General features: G+C 39.9%; 1 protein-coding gene across 2 annotated transcripts; it reads left to right on the top strand.

Moving 5' to 3' along the window:
- The first annotated feature begins 4,756 nt into the window (after positions 1-4,756).
- On the top strand, positions 4,757-16,927 carry ldlrb (low density lipoprotein receptor b). 2 transcript variants are annotated; one of them, XM_008277047.1, is made up of 18 exons: positions 4,757-4,975; positions 9,307-9,432; positions 10,248-10,370; positions 10,750-11,124; positions 11,434-11,556; positions 11,700-11,822; positions 12,122-12,244; positions 12,382-12,510; positions 12,629-12,800; positions 13,025-13,252; positions 13,376-13,494; positions 13,594-13,733; positions 14,189-14,330; positions 14,421-14,573; positions 14,666-14,857; positions 14,976-15,050; positions 15,151-15,311; positions 15,423-16,927. In XM_008277047.1, exons 1-18 carry the CDS (start codon positions 4,894-4,896, stop codon positions 15,459-15,461), a joined length of 2,625 nt encoding a protein of 874 aa, XP_008275269.1. In that variant the 5' UTR covers positions 4,757-4,893; the 3' UTR covers positions 15,462-16,927. The 2 variants fall into 2 exon arrangements, with proteins under 2 accessions (XP_008275269.1, XP_008275261.1); XM_008277039.1 differs by having other exon boundaries at positions 4,758-4,975; positions 14,663-14,857.
- Positions 16,928-25,766: the final 8,839 nt, after the last annotated feature.

The following is a 25,766-nucleotide window of genomic DNA, read 5'->3' as shown; positions in this document are numbered from 1 at the left end:
GACGAAGATGTATAAAAATCAATTGCCACATTTTACAACCCACTCAGTCCATATCATGTTACCTTCAGTCTTAAATACATCGAATACCTCCTTTCCGTACAAGTCAAACATAAGTCAAGATCACATATTTTACACAGATACCAACAACAATCTTGAATTCTGAACTCTCGCTAATAAATTCTCGTCTGTTTTAATCCGCTTTCTGTTACAAATCCTGCTGTGGTGACTGATTCCCTTTACTCTTGCCTTTCAACCAAATGGCTTTTCAATTTTAGCTCCAAATAAACCCAACAATAGTTTAAACCGTTGTGGTTAAGCTTTGAGATGCAGTGACCTTGTCTGACCACAGGGAGGATGTCTCACACAAACGTAGGACAAACTTTCATCTGTTCTGGTAAATTTGTCAATACTGTGCTGTTAAGGGTCAGAACAAGGCCTTTCTTCATCAAGTTTTCTTGAATTTTCTTTGTAAACATGTTAAGAATTTTAAGAAAAAACATTTTACTATAAACTCATGCATCTTTCTGGGTGTTTAGTTTTTGCCTTGGCTTGATTTGACCTCATTCCTATCTGAGTCTGAGCCTCCAACAAAACATAAAATTATTATCAGACTGTAAAACCCCCTGCAGTCACTTCTCAGTAAGGTCATACCAGTAAATGAAAACAGAAAGTCTCTATGCAGATGACAAACCATGTTGCTACACCACTCATATTTATATTTACTGTGTAAGCAGCACGTCTGGCTCAGAGGAGAAATACACCAAACGCATGGCTCAGAGGAGGAAACTCGGCACATGCTGAGATGTGAGTGTGTGTGGTTTTAAACAGAGCCTCGACAGTGCTGGAGGTAGACGTGTTTGCTCCATGCAGGGAAGAGGGGGAGGGGGATGAACTTGATTTCCTGATTTCTAGGAAACCCCCCACCCCCCTACTCACTTACAGTAAATCACAACATTCCCTGAGCTTCAAGCCAGAGTTCCCCTTATCGAGATGATCCCATTACTACATAATAACCGTCATACTTCTGTATTTCAGCAATAAATCTAAACAAGGAAGCATGGAGATTATATAAACTATCTTTTAGAGGAAGCTGTGCTGTCTGTAGGCAGCAGATATTTCAATTAAGCATTTTTATTATTTAAAAAAAAACAAACAATTTTGTAAGCTTTGTTTGATACCAATTAGTCTCTAAACATAAAGACCTTCAGTTGTGAAATCTGCACAGACACAAAGGCACACCCATGCTCCCATAAAAGTATGTTCTTATGTGTGTGTTTGTGTGCACACTTCTGATTTGTTGTCATTTTATAGAAGCCTGTTAGAGTACAACTAGTGTAGCATCACTGTTGCTGTCATCACAACGTACCACAATGTTTCATGTAAGTGTAAATGCTTATGCTTGTGCAGACTTAACAGTTTTGCGGGCCCTCAGAAACTAAAACATGGTTTTCAAATGATTGAGCAAATAGTTTCTCTGTCTCACAAAGTTGTGTTCTCTGCATAGTATTGAATTTATTGTTCATACCAGTTCAAGGCAGTGAGTTCAGTCTTTTAGATTTGCTTCATTGAAACCAGCATGAATTTATGCATGTAGCCTTCTGATATTTTAGGTTTTTATGTTTCTTTCATGTGTATTAGAGTCTCATTCTGAAACATTTTACGGGATTAGGTAGCAGTTTATATTAATATCACTTGTATGTGCAAGATGATACAAACTTGTTCTTCAGTTCATAGTTTAAAGACAAACATGGCTTGCACATTGCAGCAGCAGAGACACTGTGCACACATACTGACACTGCAGATAGGAACACTTTGAAAAACATTAGTTATCAGTATATGACGGAGAATGTTGACTGGGATTCAGATATCTACTAGTTTACAGGGACTAACACCTGCTGGACACAACTATGTAAAAGACATCATATCTTTTTTTTTATTTGCATCCAGATGTATTTTGCATTTATGTTGTATTTTTCAAATCACCTTCAAAGAATTTGTCTCATCCCCCAAAGTCACAAAATGCAGAAGGCTGCTCTCAAAGGAAATCCATCTATTTTTACAAATGTTTAAGGAGGAGTAAAAGATTCTAATGCAACACACTTCTTCTCTAATTCAGTGAATATTTCTGTTCATTCTGTGTGTGCGCTTAAAAAAAGCAGACCTCTGACTCTGTAAGTGGGAAACAAATTAAGTAGCTCAGGCCAGTTAATGCAATGCTATTACAGCCTGCCCTGTGCATGTCTGTACACAGATTCCACCAAAACTTTAAAAAAAAAAAAAAAAAAACTTGTTTTAAAGTTGTATTTTTGTGATAACAGCCATTCATCCATCCATCTGTGTCCCACTACGTATATGTGTCTGGGTCACAGGGGCAGCAGCCTAAACAGAGCTACCCAGACCCCCATCATTCCAAACTGGAGGGACATAAATTCTGTCCTGGATCAGTCTGGGCTCTCCTCCCAGCTGGATGTACAGACACTAAAACACCTCAGTTGGGCAGCATCCTGGACAAGTTCCCCCAATCACCTGCTGATATGGAGGAGCAAGGTTTCAACTCTGAGCGCCTCCTGAATGAGCAACATCTTCATCCTGTCTCCAAGGATGAACCCAGACACCCCCTTAAAGGAAATTCTTTTTTGTCGTTTGTAATCACATATTCTTTCAGTCACGACACAGCCACATGTGAGGGAAGGAACAGCAAATCAGCAGCTCTCTCATCTCCACAACAAACTAGTGCAGGCCATTTTCACATTTTGACAAATAAAATGCATGAATTTCATTTAATGCAATTTCACACTGTCATGCCTTACTGGGACACTTGAGAAGAATAGAGCCTTTGTTAATTTGTGCGTTTCCCCACAATGACAATAGTAGGAGATATTTTCCCAGTGATGTAGTTCTTTGTCTTATCTGAAAATGTCTAATTTACCAGTGTACACAATATATTTTCTACAGTGTAAATGCAAGGGGGCACAAGTTCGGCTTGGAGGATGTTATAGAGGGGACGATCTGAATGACTCAGATGTGACTCACAGTCATTTCCGGATGTCAGTGAAGTTGATGTTTTACTACATCGAGCACAGGTGACAGGTGCAGTTAAAAATGTTTGGTGCACGCATGCACATTACCGCTGCGCTCTCAGTGTGCCTCTCCGTGGGTGTGTTAACAGTGTGTAGTGACTGTGGGTGTAGCAGAATATGTAATCCAGCTGCTATTTTGACATTCCAGGAATACCTCCCACAGCTCCATACCAAGTCCTCCCCCTCTCTCCACACACACAGAATTCCCTCTTAAAAACTCTAGATATGATTTGCCTCATAAATATTACCATGGCCATGTCTCCTGAGCCAAAACTCTCTCCACTTCACAGATCACAAACTGATTAAAGTGACTGATCCATGCAATACAGCAGCTTTCAGTCACTGAAGTCATCCATTGTACTGTGATCTGAAGTGAACGAAAGAACGATGGTGGTAGCTCTTTTTCCATTTGTGTTTGGAGAATTACATAAACCAGCAAAAAAAGAGGGATAAGAAGACAGTGACGTGCAGAGATAATTTTTCCACTGAGTATCAGTCCCAGGGAACTTCATCTGCTTCCCAGAACTTCATAATAGTTTCTGTAAATTGCAGCTCTTTCTGCAGTGCACTCCAGAAAGCTTTTGCATCACTAACAATGGTGAGATTTGCTTTGCAAATTATCTGTTTATTTTAGAAGTAGAACAGTGACTGCAGACGCAAATTAAGGGAGTGTTTTACATTTGCACAGGTCAAGTTTAAAACTCATGTACTGAGTTAAAGTGGAGTATGTCTGTAGAAAACAGTTCAACTACAAGGATGGACTGATTTCTAATCAATGTACACTTCTGTGCTGCATTGACACACCGGTTGGTTACCTGCTAACCTACTAGCTTCAGTTAAAGAAGCTGTGCACATCTTCCATTTAAAATCTTATTTATAATGTAATGTTGTACAATTTTTGTTTCTCCTTTACACTATAGATTTATTTATTCATAGATGTGTTTGTTTCTATACTTTCAATATATGCAGTAAAGTGGGTGAAATATAGTAAAATAAAGGAGGCTGGTGGGGCCAAAAAGGGTATAATAACATAAATTAAATTGAAAATAAAATGGTTTGTGTGTTTTTTCCAAAGAGCTATTTAGAATTGTTATACTATTAACTTTTTTGGTGCAAATTTGAGCACAAACCAAAAAGAAAACCACAACCTCCACTCCACTCAAAAAAGAAAGTCTATGTGAGCAACGAAACTGTGAGTGAACCTTTACCCTCACAAGCCCGTACAGCTACAGAAGACTCCACATTGATTGCACACGCTCATACACACAGTGTTCATCCGTTTACAAATTATACTCAAAACAGTCAGGCTGGCTGTTTGGTTTGACTGTGGGTTTTGAGATCAATACACGAAACTACCATCAATATGGAAACTCTTCTAGAATAGATAGAATCTTTGTTAACTGTCACAGTTTACTCTTCCTTTCAGTCATTTTACCTCTTGCACAAAAACACATAAGGGAGAAGACACGCCGGTTTAGGAGGAAGAGACGGGTGGATGTACGGATGATGGAGCGACTGGGTGATGCAGCAACATTTTGGCCCCTCCCCCCGGAGGCGCTCACGTCTAATTTCAAACATCACACCACTGCTGTAGCACCGCCCTCATGCCAGCCGCATAGAAAATGGTCAGATGTGACTCAAACCCCATAATATTTTTGCTCGCACTCGTCTTTACGCACAACTTCTGTCTGCGCTTTCATCTGAACCAGAGGCTTTTACGCACAGATCCTGCTGCGCCCTCTCTTTCCATACCTGCGTTCACAGCTGACTTCTCTTTAGCTGTCAAAAAAGGGGCAAATTATAAGCAGTGGAAATGTTTGGGATGCGGAAGGGACTCACCGGATGGTCCACATGTTGCTGTCTGCTGATGCTGATTCACTGTTTGGCTCACACAGGTAAAAAATATATTTCCTTACAAATTTTCCGCTGCTGCGAAGCTAGTTTCTTCTTCTATGTGTGTATTTACACATTGTCTTACATATAAATGTCTAACATACTCTGGGTAACACTATTTATGCCTGATATTTTGGGCTTTGGGGACGTTTTTTGTTCCAGCTTTAAATGTTTTCAGGAACTCCGGCGCTGAACATGATTAGTAATGATGATAAGTCATGCATGAATCATTTTAAAATCTTGCTTTAAACTCGCTTGTAAATATGATACTTGTGAAAACTGCAATGAGAGGACATATAATATAATAATGGTGATAGCACTACTGTGTGGGTTACAATTTCGGCATATATGAATGGAATTTTACGCACGGCGCTTTGATTGGTTCGTTTCGCTGTACAATGCAACACAGCCAATCGCGTCCTTCGCGGCGCCGGCCGGGTTTTAGCTCTTAGGTGGGCGGAACAAATCGAGAAACAGGCCGTTGTCAACCAGAAAGGGAGGAGAGGGCGCGGCTGAAGCTCCAGGACTCCTCCCTGTAGCAAGACTGAGGAAACAAGATGCAGGAAAGTCTGCGTTTGTCTTTTAGCTGCTCAAGCTCATCCAAAATTAATACGTCTGTGTCTTCCTTTTGTCAATGTACCTTCTTGACAATAGGACCACACAGTGAAAGAAGTTTCTCAGCATGTTTGAGAAATTAGTTTCAAAGGTGTTTTATTATGTATGGAGGGAATGAATGAATGAATGGAGTTAATGAATAGGTTCAGTTATTTTCTGGAATCCTGATACAAGGCAGATGTATCACATTCCACAGTAAGATGACACAGCAAACCACTCTTGGAAACAGACATTATAACTTAAAAACTATAAAAGAGCCACAGAAAATATTAAATAACAATATAAAACAAACATGAGAGAAGAGAAAGTCAAAGAAATTCATGGTTTTTCTGGGGTATTCTGAGGCTCCATGTTATACAGGTAGAATATGATCCAATTTAGAACTTGGTGACTTATGGACGTCAGGTTCTTGTACTTTGAGACACTGAATGGAACGAAATCAACTTTTGAGCTGAGGTTGTATTTTGTATTAAAAAACCTGCTTAATTTTAGTTCCACAAAATCAGCCTTCAGTTTCTGCCAAAGGCCCGGCGCTGTGTCTTCAGTTTATCATTACAATGTGCCGGTGAACTTGATGTCCTTTAAGGCCTCCAATGTCCTGCAGCCTCATTCTGCCAGCTGCTTCAGTAATCCTCCATTAATCTTCACTCTCCTCTGAGAGCTTTTCAGATTTAAACTTGAGTTTTTTACCAGTTTGCAGCGCTCACTTCCAGTCATCAGATCTACTCGTGTTTGTGTGTGTATGTGTGTGTGTGTGTGTGTGTGTGTGTGTGTGTTCTCTTCTTTGTTTAAAGATTGGGCTCTGGTTTGTTTAATGCATTCACTTTGTGTTTAACATACTCCTGAAATGAGGCATCGCCATACACTGTGGTGAAGAGGGAGAGAAAAGTTTTTCCTACATGGGAGACTAAACTGCAGTGACTCACCAAGACAAGCACTTTATAGTTTCACTTATCATTTATTTAGTCACATTGGAAACATTTAGCAGATTGATTCTCCTGCAGATGTTGACCTCATTACTAAGTCTTGCACTTAATGTGTAGACCAAACACCTGAAACTAAGATGGTTTGAGGCTCTTAGCATGTAGAAATCCAACTTAATTTGACTGCGTTACGTGCAGCAGTCTTACTTCCTCAGCCGGTGAATTCATCTCTATAAAGTGCAGCACCGAATCCTCGCAAACTCTGGTTCAAAGCTGAAGCAAGTGCTGCAGGTTCTCGTTGATGAACATGCATCCAGGTTATTTATTAACTCCTGAGTGTGTGTTTAAATACATAAATGCTACCCTGTGTGAAGGTTTCCATTGTGTGTGCGTGTTGTATGCATATGCCACAAAAAGAAAGAATGCATTGTTAGCGACGAGGCTTCATGTGATCACAGGGAAGGATTGTTGTCGTGCAGCACTATGATGACTTGTCTAGCCCCTTAAGAGCATCTGCCAGTTTCTGCTGTCAAACAAGTCTCGGTTTTTATACATTTTGAACTGAATCCCAGCAGCCTGGTATGTGTTTGAGGTGGTGCTCGAATGGCCTTACATGGTGGTGTCAGAACAGTAAAGTCTGCAGGTTGTCAGCTTCACTATGTGAGTGTAAATAGTATCTGAAGGACGCATTTTCTCTGCAGTAGCAAAGGAAGCGGTTTCTATGTGACATCCTGTTAACATAGATCAGCTCATCTGCAGTTTGTGGTCTGTTTGTGATGTTATTATACCTTTCAACTGGCTGAATATGGTCACAAATCATTCTGTAGGTTTTACTATCAGCAACACATTTGCAGGACTTGTTTCTGTCAATTAGCCTCACAGTTTTGTGAGATAAAAACACATATTGTTGCTTACTTTAGGTAATTACAGGGAAGGAAAATGTGTTTAACAAGATATTTAAAATGTATTTTAAAGTATTTTGTTTGACTATGCTTGTTTACAATGAAAATACAATTTTGAATAAATAATAGGGGTTGAGTAAAAAACAACTTCACGAGGAAAGCTTAAACCTACTCTCCTACTCAAAAAAGACTTACTGTAAAGAATTAAAGGAAACCTCATATTCCAGCCTCCTTGAGCAACTCATGGCCCATATGTGAAATCGCAGGGAAGATTAACAGCGGAAAATGAAAACAGAGTTCACAGTTTCCATCCTCAGAGACGAGGTCGGGAGTGTGAAGGTCAGGAAGAGCCATTGTTTGACCTACTTTCATCCTCCTTCTCCTGTCAGTGGAATACATGGATGATTCCTAAAAAGGGAAAAAAGTGAGAGTTCCTTTAAATTTTGTTGTAGATTTATCAGTGCGTGTCTTCGTGAACAGCTGGAGTCTGCTTTGGAGACTGTATTCCTGGAACTGCTGCTGGCTGAGCGCCTGGTCTAACCGCCATGTGTGGTTTCTGTGAAAGTGTTCGAACTACAGAGGAAGTCAGTTTATTTCTCCCTTATCAGAGAAACCCAGAATCATTTTAAAAGTCCTTAAGAACAACAGAAGGGGAGATACAGTCAACTTGTCACCACTGTTTTTCCTCACACAGGATCAGAGAAGGAGGGAGGGTAAGCTTGGTGGCGTGCCCAGTGTTGAGAAAGCATCCTCTCCTTATTTTACTCTGCCCAGTCAGACCTGTCCCGTTGCTTTTTTTTTTTTTTGTAAAGTGTCATCACTTATTGACACTCTGAAGTTGACAGACTTCCTTGTGTTTGGAGTCGCCGCCTCCATCTGTGGTTCACTGTGATGATGCTGTTGTGAGGAATGTCACTCTGGGACCAATCAGCAACTGGTGGTGTGATTGTTCAACTCCTCCCATGCTATTGTCTTAAAGGGATAGTCTGACAGTGTCCCCAAGCCTCCAGGTCACAGGAGGGACGAGCAGAGCAAGAAGTGATGGAGGATGAAATGCTGAAACTCATTCAGGAGCATGAAGGGCGTGTTTTAGTTTTGTATGTGTCTTAAAGTCGATGCCTTCTTTGATTTGACATCACTTAGATGTGATTGTCTAAAGGAGCGCTACCTCTGAGGCCAGAATGCGCCTCGGTCGGTCTCTGGTCACACAGCTTCAAACTGTTACACCTTGAGCAGAGTTGTGAAGCTGTTGCCATGACGAAATCATACCTGAAATGTGTTGAACTAGAAACAGAGATGTGAGTGGTTGTTCCTCCTGAAAAGATACAAAACAAGGAAATATTAAAGAAAGTAAGCATTTAGTGACTCTTTGCTGATCTGTGCAGATGTTTGTCAAAACATTTCCTCTATTACATTTCCTTTTATTTATCATTCGCTTATCCTTTTTTTTTGATTACATCTTGCTTCTAGTTAAAACACAGACTTCCATGTGTATGTCATGGCAGAATTAAGAAAGATAAAACTTCTGGGCTTCCTCCAAATACTTCACATCAAAGTTGCATCACTTCATGTCTTGTTCTAGCATGAGTCTTTGAGCCACACTCTTTGGTTACCTGTGGTTTGTAATCTCCTGTAAGTTAAGCAATGAGTAAAAGGTGTGGTTTTCACACTGTCACTTATTTGAACTTCAGTGTCCTTCGATTGTATTTTTTTGTGTCCAGTGTGTAGTTTTCGGTCAAACATTAACTTCACAAGGATGTCGGTTATTCTTTTGTGTTGACACAAGCCCACATTACTACGAAGTGCTCACTGTCATCCTGATAATGTCAGAGCCGGTGGGTCTGTTGTTTGTCCTCGTGTCACGCTGAAATCTGTGATTTTTATCTTTCCCAGATGCAGCCTTCACATGCAGCTCCACTCAGTTCAAGTGTGGAAATGGGAGGTGCATCACCCGCAAGTGGATCTGCGATGGAGGCGACGACTGTGGTGATGGAACTGATGAGCTGCGTGCAACCTGCGGTATGTTACAGGATCACTGAGGGCCATAGATTTTTACAAATGATAAAACATAAATGATGTCCATTTGAACAGAACTCCAGCTAATGATAATTTCTTTTTATTTTGGATCAAAAAAAAAAACTTGCAATTTTTCCTTCATAAGTCCACAGGTGACATCTTTAAACTACTTGTTTTATCCAACCAACAAGTTATAGCAAAAATAGTTAGGTTATTGTCATTGCACAGTTATACAATGAAATTTTAAATCCATTATTCTCAATGGTGCAAAAAGAATAAATGTACAAGATAAACTGGTAGCAGCATACATTATCAGAAGTTGCACATATATTTTCAGTGTATTGCACATTTCCATCAGGAAAAGATTATTGCACTTAGTCAGGATATTATGTAATTTCCAGTGAGAGTTCTGTTTTTTTATTGCACGCAAGAAAGAAATAATCCAACTGTCACATTCGAGTAGCTGGAACAAGCAAATGTCACTTCTTTTTTTTTTTAAAATGACAAAATTAACAGAATTATTAGAGTAGTTGTTGATTAATTTTCAGTTTAACTTTAAGTGTGAATATGTGTTGTGTACATTAAACTCTGAAAACAAGATGAAACAAGTAAAGAACCATTCTCACCACTGGAACCTTTGACCTGTTGCCCTGCTCATAAAATAATAATCCTTGACAGCAGCACAGCAGTGAATCAGGAACACATTAGTGAAGCTACTGTAGATCAGTAGTTTCTATAAGTAAATGACTGTTCAATTTTACAATACTACCGTCACAAAACATATCATAATCAGTCAAATCTCCCGTTTCCTTCCTCAGCGGCCAAAACTTGTCTGGAGTCAGAGTTCAACTGCGGCGCTCCGATGAATCACTGTGTACCTGGAGCCTGGCACTGTGATGGCAAAGCTGACTGCGAAAATGGCGCTGATGAGAGAAACTGCAGTAAGTGCCTTATCAGGAGAACAGGAAACCCTTAAACATCACAAACAATAAAACTGAATTATTCAAGCTGTTCTGCAAGAATTAACATAGTGTAAGTTTGGCTCAAGTTAAGACAAAATAAACTGTTGATGTCCATGTGGGGAAAATGATGTACTGCATATACCACACTGAATAAAAGTGCATAGTTGTAGTATTAGCAAGAAAAATGCAGTTTTTTACACATATTTATAAATCTTAGACCTAGTTAATATGTGTAAATCTGGTATTCAGAAGCAAATATCAGATTATGACAGTCTTTCCTGATGTGTTGTTGTTAAAGTCACCTTGATCCATTTCTAGCTGTACTTAACTCTTCTCTCCTTCTCTTGTCTCCTCACAGCGGCCAAACAGTGCGCAGCGGGCAGCTTCCAGTGTGCCAATGGTCAGTGTATATCCACCGCCTTCGTTTGCGACAATGACAACGACTGTTCCGACGGTTCAGACGAGACTTCCTGCCCCAAACCCACCTGCAGCTCTCGGTCCTTCCAGTGCAACAACTCAGTGTGTGTACCGGCTCTGTGGCGCTGCGATGGAGACAAGGACTGTCTGGATGGGTCCGATGAGTGGCCTGAGAACTGTATGGGGAAAGAGCAGAAGAAGCCGGCAGGCTGCGGTGTCCACGAGTTCCAGTGCGCCAATGGGGAGTGTATCCACAGCAGCTGGAGGTGTGATGGAGGCATGGACTGTCAGGATCAATCGGACGAGGTCAACTGCAGTGAGTCAGCCTTCTAGCAGTGTTATTTATTCCTGTTTTTTTGTTATTCTATCCGCTTTTTCTTCTAAATTCCTCCTGATAAATCTTCTCTCCCAACAGCCCATTAATTCTCGAGCATACATCATATCCAGGTGCCATCCAAAGCCACGTTCACATTATTTGTATCATCAATTTCGATTTCACATCCACAATAAATCATGTCAGGGATCTTTTTTTTAAAATCATTTTATTCTCCTTCCTATTTCTGTCCGTCACTTCTCCCTCTTTGTCTCTTTTCTGTGTTTTCATCCATTTATCTTCTTCTTCTAGGTCGTCCTACTTGCAGCCCAGATGAATTTCAGTGTAAGGACGGCACCTGTATCCATGGCAGCCGCCAGTGCGACAAAGAGCCCGACTGCAGGGACCTCAGTGATGAGATTGGCTGCCACATAGGTGACTCCCACAAAGATTTAATCTAGTTTCACCAACACACTTAGCTGGATACAGAAGCCAGCGTGTTCTTTCTTGAGGGCTGTGGAAAAGTCTTGTATGACTAGGTTACAGTCATATTCATAATCCCCTGTACCTGTCCACAGAAAGTGTATGTGAAGGCCCAACCAAGTTCAAGTGTCGCAGTGGGGAATGCATCAGCATGGACAAAGTGTGCGACAAGCAGAGAGACTGCCGTGATTGGTCTGATGAACCTGTGAAAGAGTGCGGTAAGTAGAGCCCTATTTAAACATCCTGTACGTGTTCATTGCAACCAACCTGCAGTTTCAATTTTAAAATGATGTGCAGCCATGCTTGCTCTTAAAAAAATCACCAACAGAAAAAACTTAGCTGGATTGCTGCTTTGGAGAAAAAGAGAGAGAGCGAGAAAAAAAGTGAAACCATGTTACAGACTGGAAAATATGACCATAACAGCTAACCATGCAACCTTGGCTAGCAGGTTTGTGGGTTGAATAAGTGAGTTCTAACATTAGGATTTGGTTGTCATGAATACTATTTGTTTCCACAGACACCAATGAGTGTTTGACTGGAAAGGGTGGCTGCTCCCATAACTGCCATGATCTGAAAGTCGGCTACAACTGCTCCTGTCCTGCCGGGTACATCCTGAAGATGGACAAGAAAACGTGTGAAGGTGAGAGGATGGAAAGTTAAAACGTAATCCATTTAAGAAACAGGTCGTGGACAGGTAAAACAGTAGAAAGAACTGTTCCCAATATTGTATTTTCTTACTCTGAATATCAACTCGGCCTTGTGTTTGCCCATCTGCAGACATTGATGAATGTGCTGAGCCAGACACTTGCAGTCAGATCTGCATCAACCTAAATGGCAGCTACAAGTGTGACTGTGAGATGGGCTTTGTGATTGACCCTGCGACCAAAACATGCAAGGCTGAATCAGGTAATGACTGAAAGAAAGTCTGTCCCTGCTTAATGCTTTGCCCTAAGAGACAATTTGCAGACTGCATGACTTGCATTTAGAGGTCTGAAAACCACGTGTCCTCTTCTGTCCCCTCCAGGCACTGTGCCCACCCTGTACTTCACCAACAGACACGAGGTGAGGAAGATCACAGTGGACCGCAGCGAGTACGTTCGTGTAATCCCTCAGCTGAAAAATGTGATGGCTCTGGACATGGATATGCCCAACAAGATGATCTTCTGGTCTGATCTGTCTCTGAAGAAAATCTTCAGGTTAGAAAGCTTCATTGATCTGTGTATGTGAGGAAGAGTTTAGACAAGAGCTTTCAGTTATGGCTACACCAGACTAACTCTATCTGTAACTCTGTACTGATGCCAGTGAAGACAAATAACCATTTTTCCACTGTGAGTGAGAGACTGTGATGCAGACTGAACTGCAGATAGAGCAGCATCTGTCTCCAAAGTAAATCTTTCTGCTCTCACCTCCTTCCTGACAGCTCCAAGATGGACATGGCTGGTAACTCATCTCACCACAGTGTGGTAATTGGCAGCGGGATCGTGGCCCCAGAGGGCATTGCACTCGACTGGATCCATGGCAACATCTACTGGACCGACGGCATTTTGAAGACAATCTCCGTGGCAACGACCGATGGCAGTAAGAGGAAGACCCTCGTCAGAGAAAACCTGCAGAAGCCAAGAGCCATCACAGTTGACCCAGTAAATAAGTAAGTGAAAGTTTTTGCAGATATCTGAGAGTTACATAAAGTTTTTTTCAGCTTTAGATTAAGTGGAGCTTTCAGTCTTCAGTCTTTGATATATTTTAATTATTTTTGCTGTGTCCTTCTTAGCTTCATGTACTGGACAGATTGGGGTGAGGAGGCTAAAATTGAGAAGAGCGGGCTCAATGGAGCGGCTCGCGTTGCCTTGGTAACAGACAACATCGTGTGGCCCAATGGCATCACCTTAGGTGAGCATGGCTTCCTTAATGCAGTTAATGGAAACTAATCATTGCCATTCACTGCATAATGAAAGTAAGCTGCAGCAACCGGTCTTTCTCTCTGTACAGACATGATGAACCAGCGTCTGTACTGGGTCGACACCAAGTTGCACACTCTGTCCAGCATTGATGTAAACGGAGGAACCCGGCATAGTCTGATTTTCAGTGAGGAAAAGCTCCCCCATCCATTCTCCCTGGATGTCTTTGAGGTTAGTGATGAAGTCTATGTATTTTCACATTAAAATGCAGTCACTGAAGGTTGTCATAAAATTAGCATTTAATGGTAGTTATTTGATAAAGTGGCTGCTTAGAATGAATCATTTTCGCCAGAAAAATTAAAATCATAATGCCAAAGGTGGTTCCATTACATATCTTTGTGCAACTTCAAAAAGTACCCAATCTACTTCAAACCAGTCAGTCAGTCAGTCAGTCAGACTGTAATGCAGTTCATTGGTGGTTATCCGGCTGAAATGGTTTAAACTATAAAGTCAGAGCTTTAACTTCTGGGCGTACACTTTATTTCTTATGAATTTGGATCAGTGGTGCTAATTCTTGATCAGCCTTCAATAATAATCTTAATTTGTGTTGGTAGCGAGTTATGACAAAACTGATCGAGCAGTGTTGCCAAAGTGTATTGTATAATTTGCATTTTTGTTGTAAACAGGATAAAGTATTTTGGACAGACATGAACAGCCAAGCAGTTTTCAGTGCCAACCGCCTGACAGGAAAGGACATCACCACACTGGCAACGGACCTCGAGCAGCCGGAGGACATCCTACTGTACCACAACCTTAAGCAGCCAATCGGTAAAGAAACATGACTACATTTGAGAGCTACCGTAACAAAGCACCAAACTGTATCACTTCTTCTAATGTTGTTTTTTTGTTTGTTTTTAGGTACAAACTGGTGCAGAGAAGGTAACAGGATGAATGGAGGCTGTGAGTTTCTGTGCCTTCCTGCCCCTCAGATCAACCAGAACTCTCCTAAATACACCTGCGCCTGTCCTGACAACATGTTCTTGGGAGCTGACATGAGGAAATGTGTGACAGGTAGATGTCTCCTGCACATATCACTTTAAAAAAAAAGAAATGGATCTTGATTAAATTGTGACATTAACCCTTATATTTTCATTTCCCAGTAGAGTTAATCGCCCCTTCTGCCAAAAACAAAACTGATGCACCTCCTCCACCTCCCACCAAGCCTACAACAACTAGACAGCCTGGTACAACAACTACAACTACCACAGCCACCACCAAAGCCACCAAAGAACCCTCATCTACCTGGACTACCCAGCCTGCAAAGAGCACACTGAGGCCTGCTACTACTGCTCAAGGTACAGGGAGGAGTTCTAGATATTTGTGTTTGATAAGTGGCAAAAAAAACACTTGTGGTATATATCTTCTGATCTAAGGAACCCCATAAATAAAGCATCGTATTCTCTGTATTTTCAGGGAACAGACTGGCAGCCGGGCCTGAAGAAGCTCCTTCATCCCATCCTCTTGCTCTCTACATTGTCGTGCCAATAAGTAAGTTCCAAGTTTGAACTCTTCAAAGGCGGTTTAATCTCATTTTTACTTCTTCCCCTAATCTCACCGGATTACCTTCATCTTCTCTCTCGCTCCGCAGTGCTCATGTCCCTGCTGGTATTTGGAGCAGTGTTGCTATGGAGACACTGGCGTCTGAAGAACACCAACACCATCCACTTCGACAACCCCGTCTACCAAAAAACCACCGAGGATGAGGTGCACATCTGCAGGAACAGCTCCGACGGCTACGTGTATCCTCAGGTATCTTCACCTTACAAGTTGATTTATTATGAGTGAATACTGTCTCTGAATATTCACAGCAAGCATACAGTTGTACAAACTTTGCTTATGCAATGCTACTTTTTTTTTCAGAGGCAAATGGTGAGCATGGACGACATGGATATTGCATGACCTGAAGATGAAGAAAACACTGGCTTTAAATGAAGTGATTTTTTTTTTTTTCCTGATGGAAACATGAAGTAAAGGCCATTTTTTTCTACTGCTGCTGGTTAACAACTCTCCTTCCCTTCCCCCAGTGACCTCATTTTGTGGCTTATGTTTCTGACCTCAGTACTGTGCCGTCCAAGTCTGCAAAAAGAACTGAAAAAAAAAACAAACTATCTTTGAAACTTTAGTATGGCAAAACACAAGAAGCCATTTAGCTAGACCACAAAATTGTTTCAGGATGAAGGAATACTGCATGGTTTCAGAAGATGATGCTCTTAATTCTAGAGCTGTGACTCTTTTGATGCGTTCTGAATATCGCCTGTTCCTTGCTAAAATGCAGATAGTTTGCAACCAGCACATCGCTTTAGAGCGCTGTTTATCTAATGCAAGACTTTTTGTTCTGCAGGTTTACCTTGAAAAGCTTGAGCTTTACTGTCTTTACCCTCATGTGTGCCTTCCAGCCACACACTGGTAGTTTACTTGTGTGTACATTAAGTAAATACCTTATTGATCTTTCTAGCATCATTATGTCATATTGTGGCCTTCCAGGATGAGCCTAGATACAGAGTTGCACATTTGTTTGGCTCCCATATCAGAGGCGTTTATCTTCACTATCATCCATTATAGTCTGCCTCAAAAATAACTTGGATTTAAATCAGTTGTCTCGTGTTATTGAAGTTTTCCTTTTGTGTCCAATCTCCAAATTGGATGTGAGCGTGGAGAACCGCAGATGGTTTACATTGTAAATAAAAAAGCTGCTGAGTTTTTTTTTTGAATACAATGATAGTAATGTTCTTTTTGTCGAATGAAGATAATTAAGTAAAGAGTGATTGTAGTTGATGACTTATCACAACACTGTAAATAGTTTCTGTAAATACTTTTTGTAAAACACTCTGCAGTCCACTCTGGTGTTGCCTTTTGTAAATTTTAATCAAGAAATATTGTAAATATGTAATAGATTCTTTTATTTATTTATGGAAATACATGTGAGAAGGTTTTTGATTGTTGGCTGGCTGTAAAATAGAGCACCTGCGAAATATTAGCACCAAACACAGTGTGGTGTTTTTTTTTCCAGCAGAGCCAGTCTCACCTTTACATTGTGCAGCTGTTATTTAACTTACGTCAATCAAACCTTTTGGACACCTGCCCAGTTTCCTGTATAAGATACTGCTGCAAGAACGTGCTCATCATTTGCAATAGTGTGCTGCTCGGTGTCCCACTGAAGTGCTGAAGAAACTCTCTTTGTTCCTCATGCCATTAAATTATTTATGTTGCTTCTGCTTTTCATGATGTTTTATTTTAATGCGGTGGGTTCAAGGCACATACTGGTTTGTGCAAAGCATGATGTTCCCCTTCACAGTCGAATGTATGCACAAGTCGTTAAAATGATACTACTCTTTTTTTTTTTTTTTAATAAAGGAAAAACTATTTATGTGTCTCTCTCGTTAATGAGTTTCAACTGTAATTGTATAATGGCTTGGATAAACTAGACTGTATAGTGTCTCCATTCCATATTACTATACTACAAAAAAACGTAAACTTGGTGTGCTATTCTCCCACAGTGCAACGTGGGAGAAACCACAGAATCTGCACACAACTGTGAAAACTATAATGAATTAAGTTTTGTTTATTTACAAACATTGGTGGGTTTTTTTGTTTTTTTTAAGTATTCCATCTCAAATTGTCAGATTTTATAGCAATTTTGGCTCAACCATCCATGATTTGACTGAAATCTTTATAGCATAAAATACAGATATTCATTGGAGATATTTATGAAATATTAGCTTGATATATCAAACACTAATAAAATGAAATTCTACTTATAAAGTTTCAGGCAAATTAGATGATTTTTATATACAAAAAGCAAAATGTACACCCTGTAAAGATTCTCATGGTTAGATTATAGCAAAACATGAAATTTAAACTGTTCTCAGCACTGAATATTTTCCCAGAAGCTCTTCACTGACAAAGCTCATCATTTTAAGACCAGATAAACTGGATGTCCATTATACTATTTACCATTATGTTTCCTGGAGACATTGCCATTACTCTCCATCTAGAACAGATTAAAAACTTGCACACAGAGCAGATGAGTGCTTAAACTAATCACCATCAAACTCTTCCTTGCTTCCTTTTGCCAACGAGCAGATTTGTCATTGGACGGCAGAGAATTTTACGTTCTCAAGCCAACATAAACAAAAGCTTTGCATCTCATTTGACTGATCTGCGGGTTTCACCTGCTGGTTTTGTTTGAACAGAAAGACACCGACTATCTACAATATCTTGACTAATACATAAACTCTTTATTGACAAAAACCCTTCACTCCTCTATTAATTACCAAGAGTAGCAACAGTTATTTCATTCAAATACAGGAGCAAATATTAAACGTGTACAGTCTAATGCTTCTTTTTTCTTTAAAGCAGCTCATTGGGAACTTCATTTGCTTTCTTTACCAAATGGGAAAAGATTTTGGTGCTGTCATGAGGGGTTTTCTTTCTTGAAATGACTGAAACTGATATGGCATCGCAAAATATGTTGAGAACAGTTTCTTCTGTATTTCTGTATTTCTGTTTCAAAATGAAATGAAATGAAATGAATGAATGAATGAAATGAAATGAAAAATACTTTATTTATCCCAGAAGGGAAATTCAATATATTCAATATATAAAATATAAATTCAATATTCAAAAAATCCACAGAAGGGTGGAATCTCCTCCAGACTTTTAATCTCTACATTAAGCAAAGATGTCGAACGTAGAACAAGATTCAAGAAAGAGAGATATCAGATCATATAGGGGTGAAAATGCAGCTTTATCTGTGTAGAACAAGGCGTCCTGAGAAATGAAAGCAAACAGCCAGAAAACATCCCTCTCACTCGTCTAATAAACCTTCTCCATGAAACCCCCAGCTGTTCGCTATGGAGCAGAGACAAGCCAGGTGGGGTCACTGTGAAAGTGGTGGTGTGGCATTAGTAGCAATTGAGAAGTAATTTATCAACAAGATACACAGAAAAAAGGAAGCTGTATTGTTTTTATGAAGTTCAACAATAACTGACAGTGTCATTGTGAAGAGCTGGTCAATGATAATTATTTTTAAAAATGGATTTATCATGGGTGTAAATAGCACTGTTGCCTTGCAGCAAGAAGGTTGCCGGTTCGCGTCCCGGTTGGGGCACCGGAATCTTTCTGCGTGGAGTTTGCATGTTCTCCCCGTGCAGTGTGGGTTCTCTCTGGGTTCTCCAGCTTCCTCCCACAAGTCCAAAAACATGTTGAGGTTAACTGGTGATTCTAAATTGTCCGTAGGTGTGAATGTGAGTGTGCTTGGTTGTCTGTCTCTAAGTGTGGCCCTGCGATGGACTGGCAACCTGTCCAACCTGCCTTCGCCCTAAGTCGGCTGGGATAGGCTCCAGCCCCCCTGCAACCCTCGCGAGGATTAAGCGGTGTATAGATAATGGATGGATGGATGATAGTAAATGTTCAGGTAAGAGTTAGAGGAACAGGATTTACATGGAAGTTGTCATGCGGTGGTTATCAAGTTAATTTTTTACTTATTTTTTTAATCTCTACACTGATGACCCAAAAATTTGTGCAAACTGGTGACATTTATCTTATCCCATTATGTGCAAATTCTGTTTTATTGTGCAAACTCATCCATGTTCCCATTGGTCGCTTCATTATGACCCTTATACTTATGTGTTGCATCGATAAATGTTACAAAATACTTGCAGGGAAACAGTTTTACAAAGAAATAAATGATGACAAAAATAGAGATAACTTGAATTTGATTGATATTGTCTGTAGATGATGGAAAAGTAGGTTTTCTGCAGGTTTGTGAAGATGAAGTTATCTGTTTTTTCAAATGAACTGTTCAAATGAATTCAAATATCTCCAAACATGCAGCTGCTTTTGAAAAAAAAAACAACAAAAAAAAACAATGTTAACAAAGTGCCTGAATGACTGCAGTGCCTTGAGTTGTGAAAACAGGTGACAGCACTGATGTAAAGATGTGATGACGTTGGGGACAGGCCGTGCTCAGGGACATGTGGCACAATCTTCATCTTATTTTACTAAGCAGCTTCGGTATGTTGTCAGTCAGGAGCTGGGATCCACATTCCGTCGTGGATGAGTACACGCCCAACAGTATCACATCCAATAAAGGTCAAAGGTCATTTCTGGTTTTGTGCAATCGCTTCTCCTCCAGCAAACAATTAGACAAATTGGTTATTTCATGGGGCTGCAAGGTGACGCAGTTGGTAGCATTGTTGCCTCGCAGCAAGAAGGTCACCGGTTCGCGTCCCGGTGAGGACACCCAGGATATTTCTGTTCAGTTTGCATGTTCTCCCCGTGCAGCGCAGGTTCTCCGGCTTCCTCCCACACAGTCCAAAAACATGTTGAGGTTAATTGGTGATTCTAAATTGTCCGTAGGTGTGAATGTGAGTGTGCTTGGTTGTCTGTCTCTAAGTGTGGCCCTGCGATGGACTGGCAACCTGTCCGGGGTGTCCCCTGCCTTCGCCCTGAGTCAGCTGGGATGGGCTCCAGCCCCCCACGACCCTTATGAGGATTAAGCGGTATATAGATAATGGATGGATGGATGGATGGTTATTTAATCAACTAAACAGCCAACTTGCATCTACGCTCATGCTGCAGTGTAACAGCTTATTCTGTCCATCACTATAGCAGCGACACTGTTGATGCTTTGGTACAAATGAGCACCATTGTCTGCTTAATACCGGCAAGGCAACAGACAGATACCCCTGAGGCTAGAGTGACAAATGACACCTGTCCCCTGACATGCAGCCTGTCATCTGTATCCTCTCCCCATCTCACTATTTACACGTTTGTTATCCTCTTATTGGCCAGGCGGCACAAAAAAGGGTGGAGTCGCATCTCACACCACTGACTCGTAAGCGAAGGGGAGTGTCCTCAAAAAATGACAGCGGGAGGGGAGGGGAAGTGGATGGAGGAGAGATACTCCCCTGTCAGGTTACCAAACAGGTCTTCTAAAGTCTTGATGATACGGACACAACAATAGCCTGGTTGGTCTCTACTTAACAACCTGAGGACCAAACAGATCCGTGGCTGCAGGAGGCAGGACGATGATACTTGTGTTGTAAAGAAGAATCTGTTTGTGTTTATACACTGCAGACTGAGGAGCATTTATTGTATCAGTGATAGGTGGTAAAAGTCATGAGCATCTCTGCAGGATGTTCTGCATGACATCCAAAACCAGCATTCACAGCATTTGTTGAGGCACGTATCCGAGGTAGTTTCTCAAATATCCCTTTCGCTTTGATCCACCACGCTGAGATCACTTGCTCCGATCCTGACAGTGTCCTTTCACAAAAGCGCTGACTGTCCAGAGATATGAAGTTTCCCATGACACCACAATATTATATTACAGTCTATCTAACATGATACTTCGCGAGAAACTAAGATGTTTGGAGAAACACAGGTGACTTCATCCAAGCAGGCTAAAGGTCTTTAACACTGATGAAGAGATACTTTTTGAGTTTTTTTTTTTGTTATATATAAGCAGCTGATTTGTCAGTGCACTGTAAAAATATGTCTATTAAAAAAAGATGGAAATCTACCAATGACAACAATGGCGAACGTTTTAAGATAATTATGTCGGGGCGCCTGGATAGCTCAGCGGGTAGGGCAGGCGACCCATATACAGGGGCTATAGTCCCCGACGCAGCGGCCTGGGTTTGATTCCAGTCAGCGGCTCATTTGCTGCATGTCATTCCCCCACTCTCCTCCCCATGTTTCTCTGTCTATCTTTCACTTCCAACTATCATTAAAGGCGGAAAAGCCCAAAAATAAATCTTTAAAAAAATATATAATTATATCGAAGCTGATTTAAATACAGTAACACAAGAACAAATGAGTATTTCTAAGGATACAGGTTTTTGATGCAGCAATTATGCATAGTTTTGACCTTTTTTTTCCTAGTGTCAGCATGTAAATAAATACTTTTTCTTTTTCTCTTTTCACACATTGTAAAAAAAAAAAAAAAGTCTGTTACCGTTCATTAAAGTACTGATTTTTGATGTGGACCATGTTTACAGTTTTGGCCTGTTTTGTACAATATTTTTCCTATTTTTACTATGAACATACCAACATGTAAGTTAAGACTTTTTGTGTGATTTCACTACCTATTACATGTAATTTGATGAAACAGTGACTATCTGGAAATACCAGATTTATATATATATATAATTTTTAATTTTTTTTTAATGCAGAAAGAAAAAGTTCAACCACTGCATGTAAGTGGTTCAATTCAATTCAATTCAATTTTATTTGTATAGCGCATATTTACAACAACAGTCATCTCATAGCGCTTCACAAAGGCAAAAACAGAAACACCCAACAATCCAAAACATCTGGATTCCCTATAAGCTTCAGCAGTCCGCAAGCAGTCCGCAACAGTGGGAAGGAACCGAAAACCCCCACAGGGGAAAAAAAACCTCCGACAGAACCAGGCTCAGGGAGGGACGGCCATCTGCCTCGACCGGTTGGGTGAGAGTGGGATGAATCTTCTGACTCACAGAATAACAAAATCGAATTTCTATTGTTATGATGAGAAAATAATTATACTTAGCGAGCTGTTTAACTGGTGACAAATTCTCAGCCCCTGACACTGCAGTCATGTGTGGCTTTAAAGGACGATAATCAGGTAGTGTGATCAGTACACAGACTCTCCTTTGATCAGTGACTACAAAAGGTCACCTTAAACTGCAGCTTTATTCAAATGACATGATGCCACAGATGACAAGAGAAAGATGAATGAACTGTTTGCATGCTGGATGGTGGCTGAAACATAATCTTGGAGTGAGTTTCTATAGAAATGGGTTTCATTAAGTGGATGCAGGATATTAGCTTCTGGCCAACAAGCTTTCATATAGATGTTTACTCAGTGTGTGTTTTTACTATTATCTCAGTTAATGACATTTTAGGGGTAATTTACAATCTAATCAGTCAATATTCAGGTAGCATCTTGTAAACAGACTGTCTTATTGTGTTATCAATAACCTTAAGTACTTTAATTTTTCATCTTTTTAGTTTGCTGAAGTAAGGATTTTATCCAAATTGCTCATCTCTTCTTACATCCAAAGCACAACTTAAAGTAAGTTTAAGACACACTGAATTATCAAATGGGTACTTCCTCATAATTTTAAGGTCTTTATTTTGACATGAAAAACACATTTACTTCTAAAATGAGAACTGACTACATTATACTCGAATAAATCTTTTTCAGTCAATATTTTTATTTTTTCAGTGTCACCAGTGGGTTAGCAAAATACCAGACCTCCCAATAGAATACATCACTGATCCTCTGCTTTTAATTTTTGTTTATCTAATTTTACAATGTAATGATAATGTATCTAGAACCGATGTAGATTATCTCCAACAGTTGACCTTAGTTTTATCTGTAAAATGCTAAAAACATTTTTCCAAAACCCAAGCTGACAAATTCTTTGGTTTTGTTTCATCTGAGCATCACTTTCAGCAGCCAGGTTTCACAATTTCTCATAGCTGAAAAGCTGGAACCAGGGATTGTTTGCAACTGAAAAAAATTACTGCAACAATTATTTGGTTGTCAAAAACGTTGCCGGTAATTTTCTGCTGACTGACATTCATCAAGCAGACTGTGTTGCTACAGTGCATTTCAGGCTCAAGACTCTATCTGTCCCTGGTTGATGTTTATATCTCGAGGAAACATGAATTTAATTTCTAAAGGGACGCATATTAAGAAAATGATAAAGTCATTAGCACACAGTTAGGAAACAGTCGTAGAAATCTCCTGTTTCTCCATTAAGTCAAATGTAGGGCAACTTCCCTGGCCCTGCAGACGTCATGTCTCACTAGTGCTTCCATGTGTTTATGTTGGACCTCAGCCACTATAGCGGGAGGCAGCTATAACTGTATACTCTCCTGTATAATCCAAATCACATGAACCAGTGAGGGAGAGTCAAGCACGTGGTCCTATAATACATATAAAACATGCTGCTAGAGCTAAAGGGGGAAAACAATGATGTTTTTATAAAAGAAAAAATGCTCTTTCAGCTTGATTTGGCCCGTGAGGCTGAAATTTAAAACATTTGTGGACCTTGACATGGAAAAAGCAACAAAAAGTGGGAACATGCTGAAAAATCCCAGCTTTTATAAAAATGTGTCAAATAAAGTCACTGAAATGTTGCAGTGCAGGTTGATCCATGATAGTCTTACTAAAGGTCACATCCTGTGTGGATGCAAGAGGCCTAAGGTTTGGTTCTCTCATTTATAGCACTGATACAGTCACATTTCATTAAGTAAACAGTGACCAGATAAGGAGAATTGAACCTCTATGGACAAAAGGAGTGGGTTGTTGGATGAGACTGATCTCCATCTGGCTATCAGAGTCACACATTCACACGCCTCTGGTTCAACTGAGTGCTATTCTAAGTCACTGCCTTCCTACACAGCTGATAAGAAGCAGAGGCTCAGATCTGGGCCATAATACCACACAGAGAGGTCCAGAGGGGTTTATGGCTTAAGAGGTTCCCCAAGCATGTGATCGGTAAATGTTTCTACAACCCTAAAGCCAAAGGCTGCAGGTCATGCTCGCAGATAAAAGCAGAGCAGAAGTGCATCTCGTAGGTAAGATTGGTTACAGATTAGAAATATATAAAGATTTTCTCTCTTGCATGTCAGTTTTGTGCCTCCAGAAGTACAACTGCGTTCCCACTTTTAGAAGATCTATTGTACTTAAAACAGTAAAGGTTTCATTCATGCAATGCTTCAACTAAGAATGTTTTCAGGTTTTTGCAATATTTTTACACATCAGTGTTTCCTTTTGGCTTTAGGGGAGACACTTATCATTAAAGACAAAATACAGAAATACTGATTAAAGCAATGCTCAATGTTTCTTAAGTTTTCTGTCTGGATTGTCTTATTGCACTGTGCAGCCAGACCATAACGAGGTTTCTCGTGGTGTGACTAGAGGTTGCATTAAAAACTAAACTGCACTTAAGTGGCGAATAAATGGATATGTACTGGTTCTCATTCAGAGGTATTTTGTTTTTAGATTTTGATAAGACAAATGAATATCTAAATTATTTTGTTTGTTTGTTTTCTTGCAAACTGCACAAGTTTTCCTCAGATATCGGACTAATTGTGCAGAAAGTCAAGGCCGCCACACGTTGGTTGAGACTCAGTGTCTTTTATAGCTCTGACAGATAAGTGTCGTTACAAGGTCTTTGACACGGGTCATAAATGTGTGTAACAACTACAATGTCAAATACACAAGCCACACTGAAGGACAGCAAAAGGTTACAGTGGGTGACAAGAGCAGAAAACAGTTGATTTAGTTCTGAATTCATTGTCTACTATGACCTGTACCAGTAAGGTAGTTGGGATTTAATTTTAAAAAGTCTAATTGTAGTCTGTTTTGTAAGGAAACACAGGTGAGAATAACACACATTAGAAAGACACTATAGAAATGAGAAATGTTGCGTGTTGAAAAAGTGCAGCTCCTGCAAGTGTTTTGTGAATAAAACATGATTTGCATGAAAGAGTTGCACAACATATTTAAATTTTGTCCAACATGGATCAGCATTGAAGTTTTAGAAACACACATTTTAAGCAGTAGACATGACTACTTACAGTTGGAAAAGGACAGATGCTACAAAAAACATAAAATATGTTAGATAGATAGATAGATAGATAGATAGATAGATAGATAGATAGATAGATAGATAGATAGATAGATAGATAGATAGATAGATAGATAGATAGATAGACAATGTATGATTATTGCTGTTTCATCAATTAATAGGTTCAACAAACACACAATATTGCACATTGCTAAACATGTATAATTATATATAAACCAAACTTACAGAGGTGTACAAGGTTCAAGGTTACTTTATTAATACCCGTGGGTATATTTGTTTTGCAGAAAACAAATGATAGCATTTGGCAGTCCTTATCAAAATACACATTGAACCTAACAGGCAGGTACTTGATCGAGTAAGATCAAGATAAATGAAAATAGAACACAATAAGAAAAACCTTAGGGAAATTGCTGGGATAAAAACAAGGATAAAAACATCAAATTTAAGTTTAAAAGTCACAATGATAGATAGAGCTAAGAAATAAAATAAGTAGAATAAAATAAAAAATAAAGTGCAAATGTCTCTACTTCCTATTGAGCTCAGTAACTGCAACAGGAACAAAGTTGTTTTTATAATGCTTTGTCTGCGCCTTGGGACTAAAAACCTCCGTCCA

The sequence above is a fragment of the Stegastes partitus genome, unplaced genomic scaffold (assembly GCF_000690725.1).
Source record: "Stegastes partitus isolate 25-593 unplaced genomic scaffold, Stegastes_partitus-1.0.2 Scaffold3, whole genome shotgun sequence".
In the NCBI taxonomy this organism is placed as follows: Eukaryota; Metazoa; Chordata; class Actinopteri; family Pomacentridae; genus Stegastes; species Stegastes partitus.
Note: the sequence above shows the minus strand (reverse complement) of the source record. Positions and strands in the feature narration are given on the sequence as shown.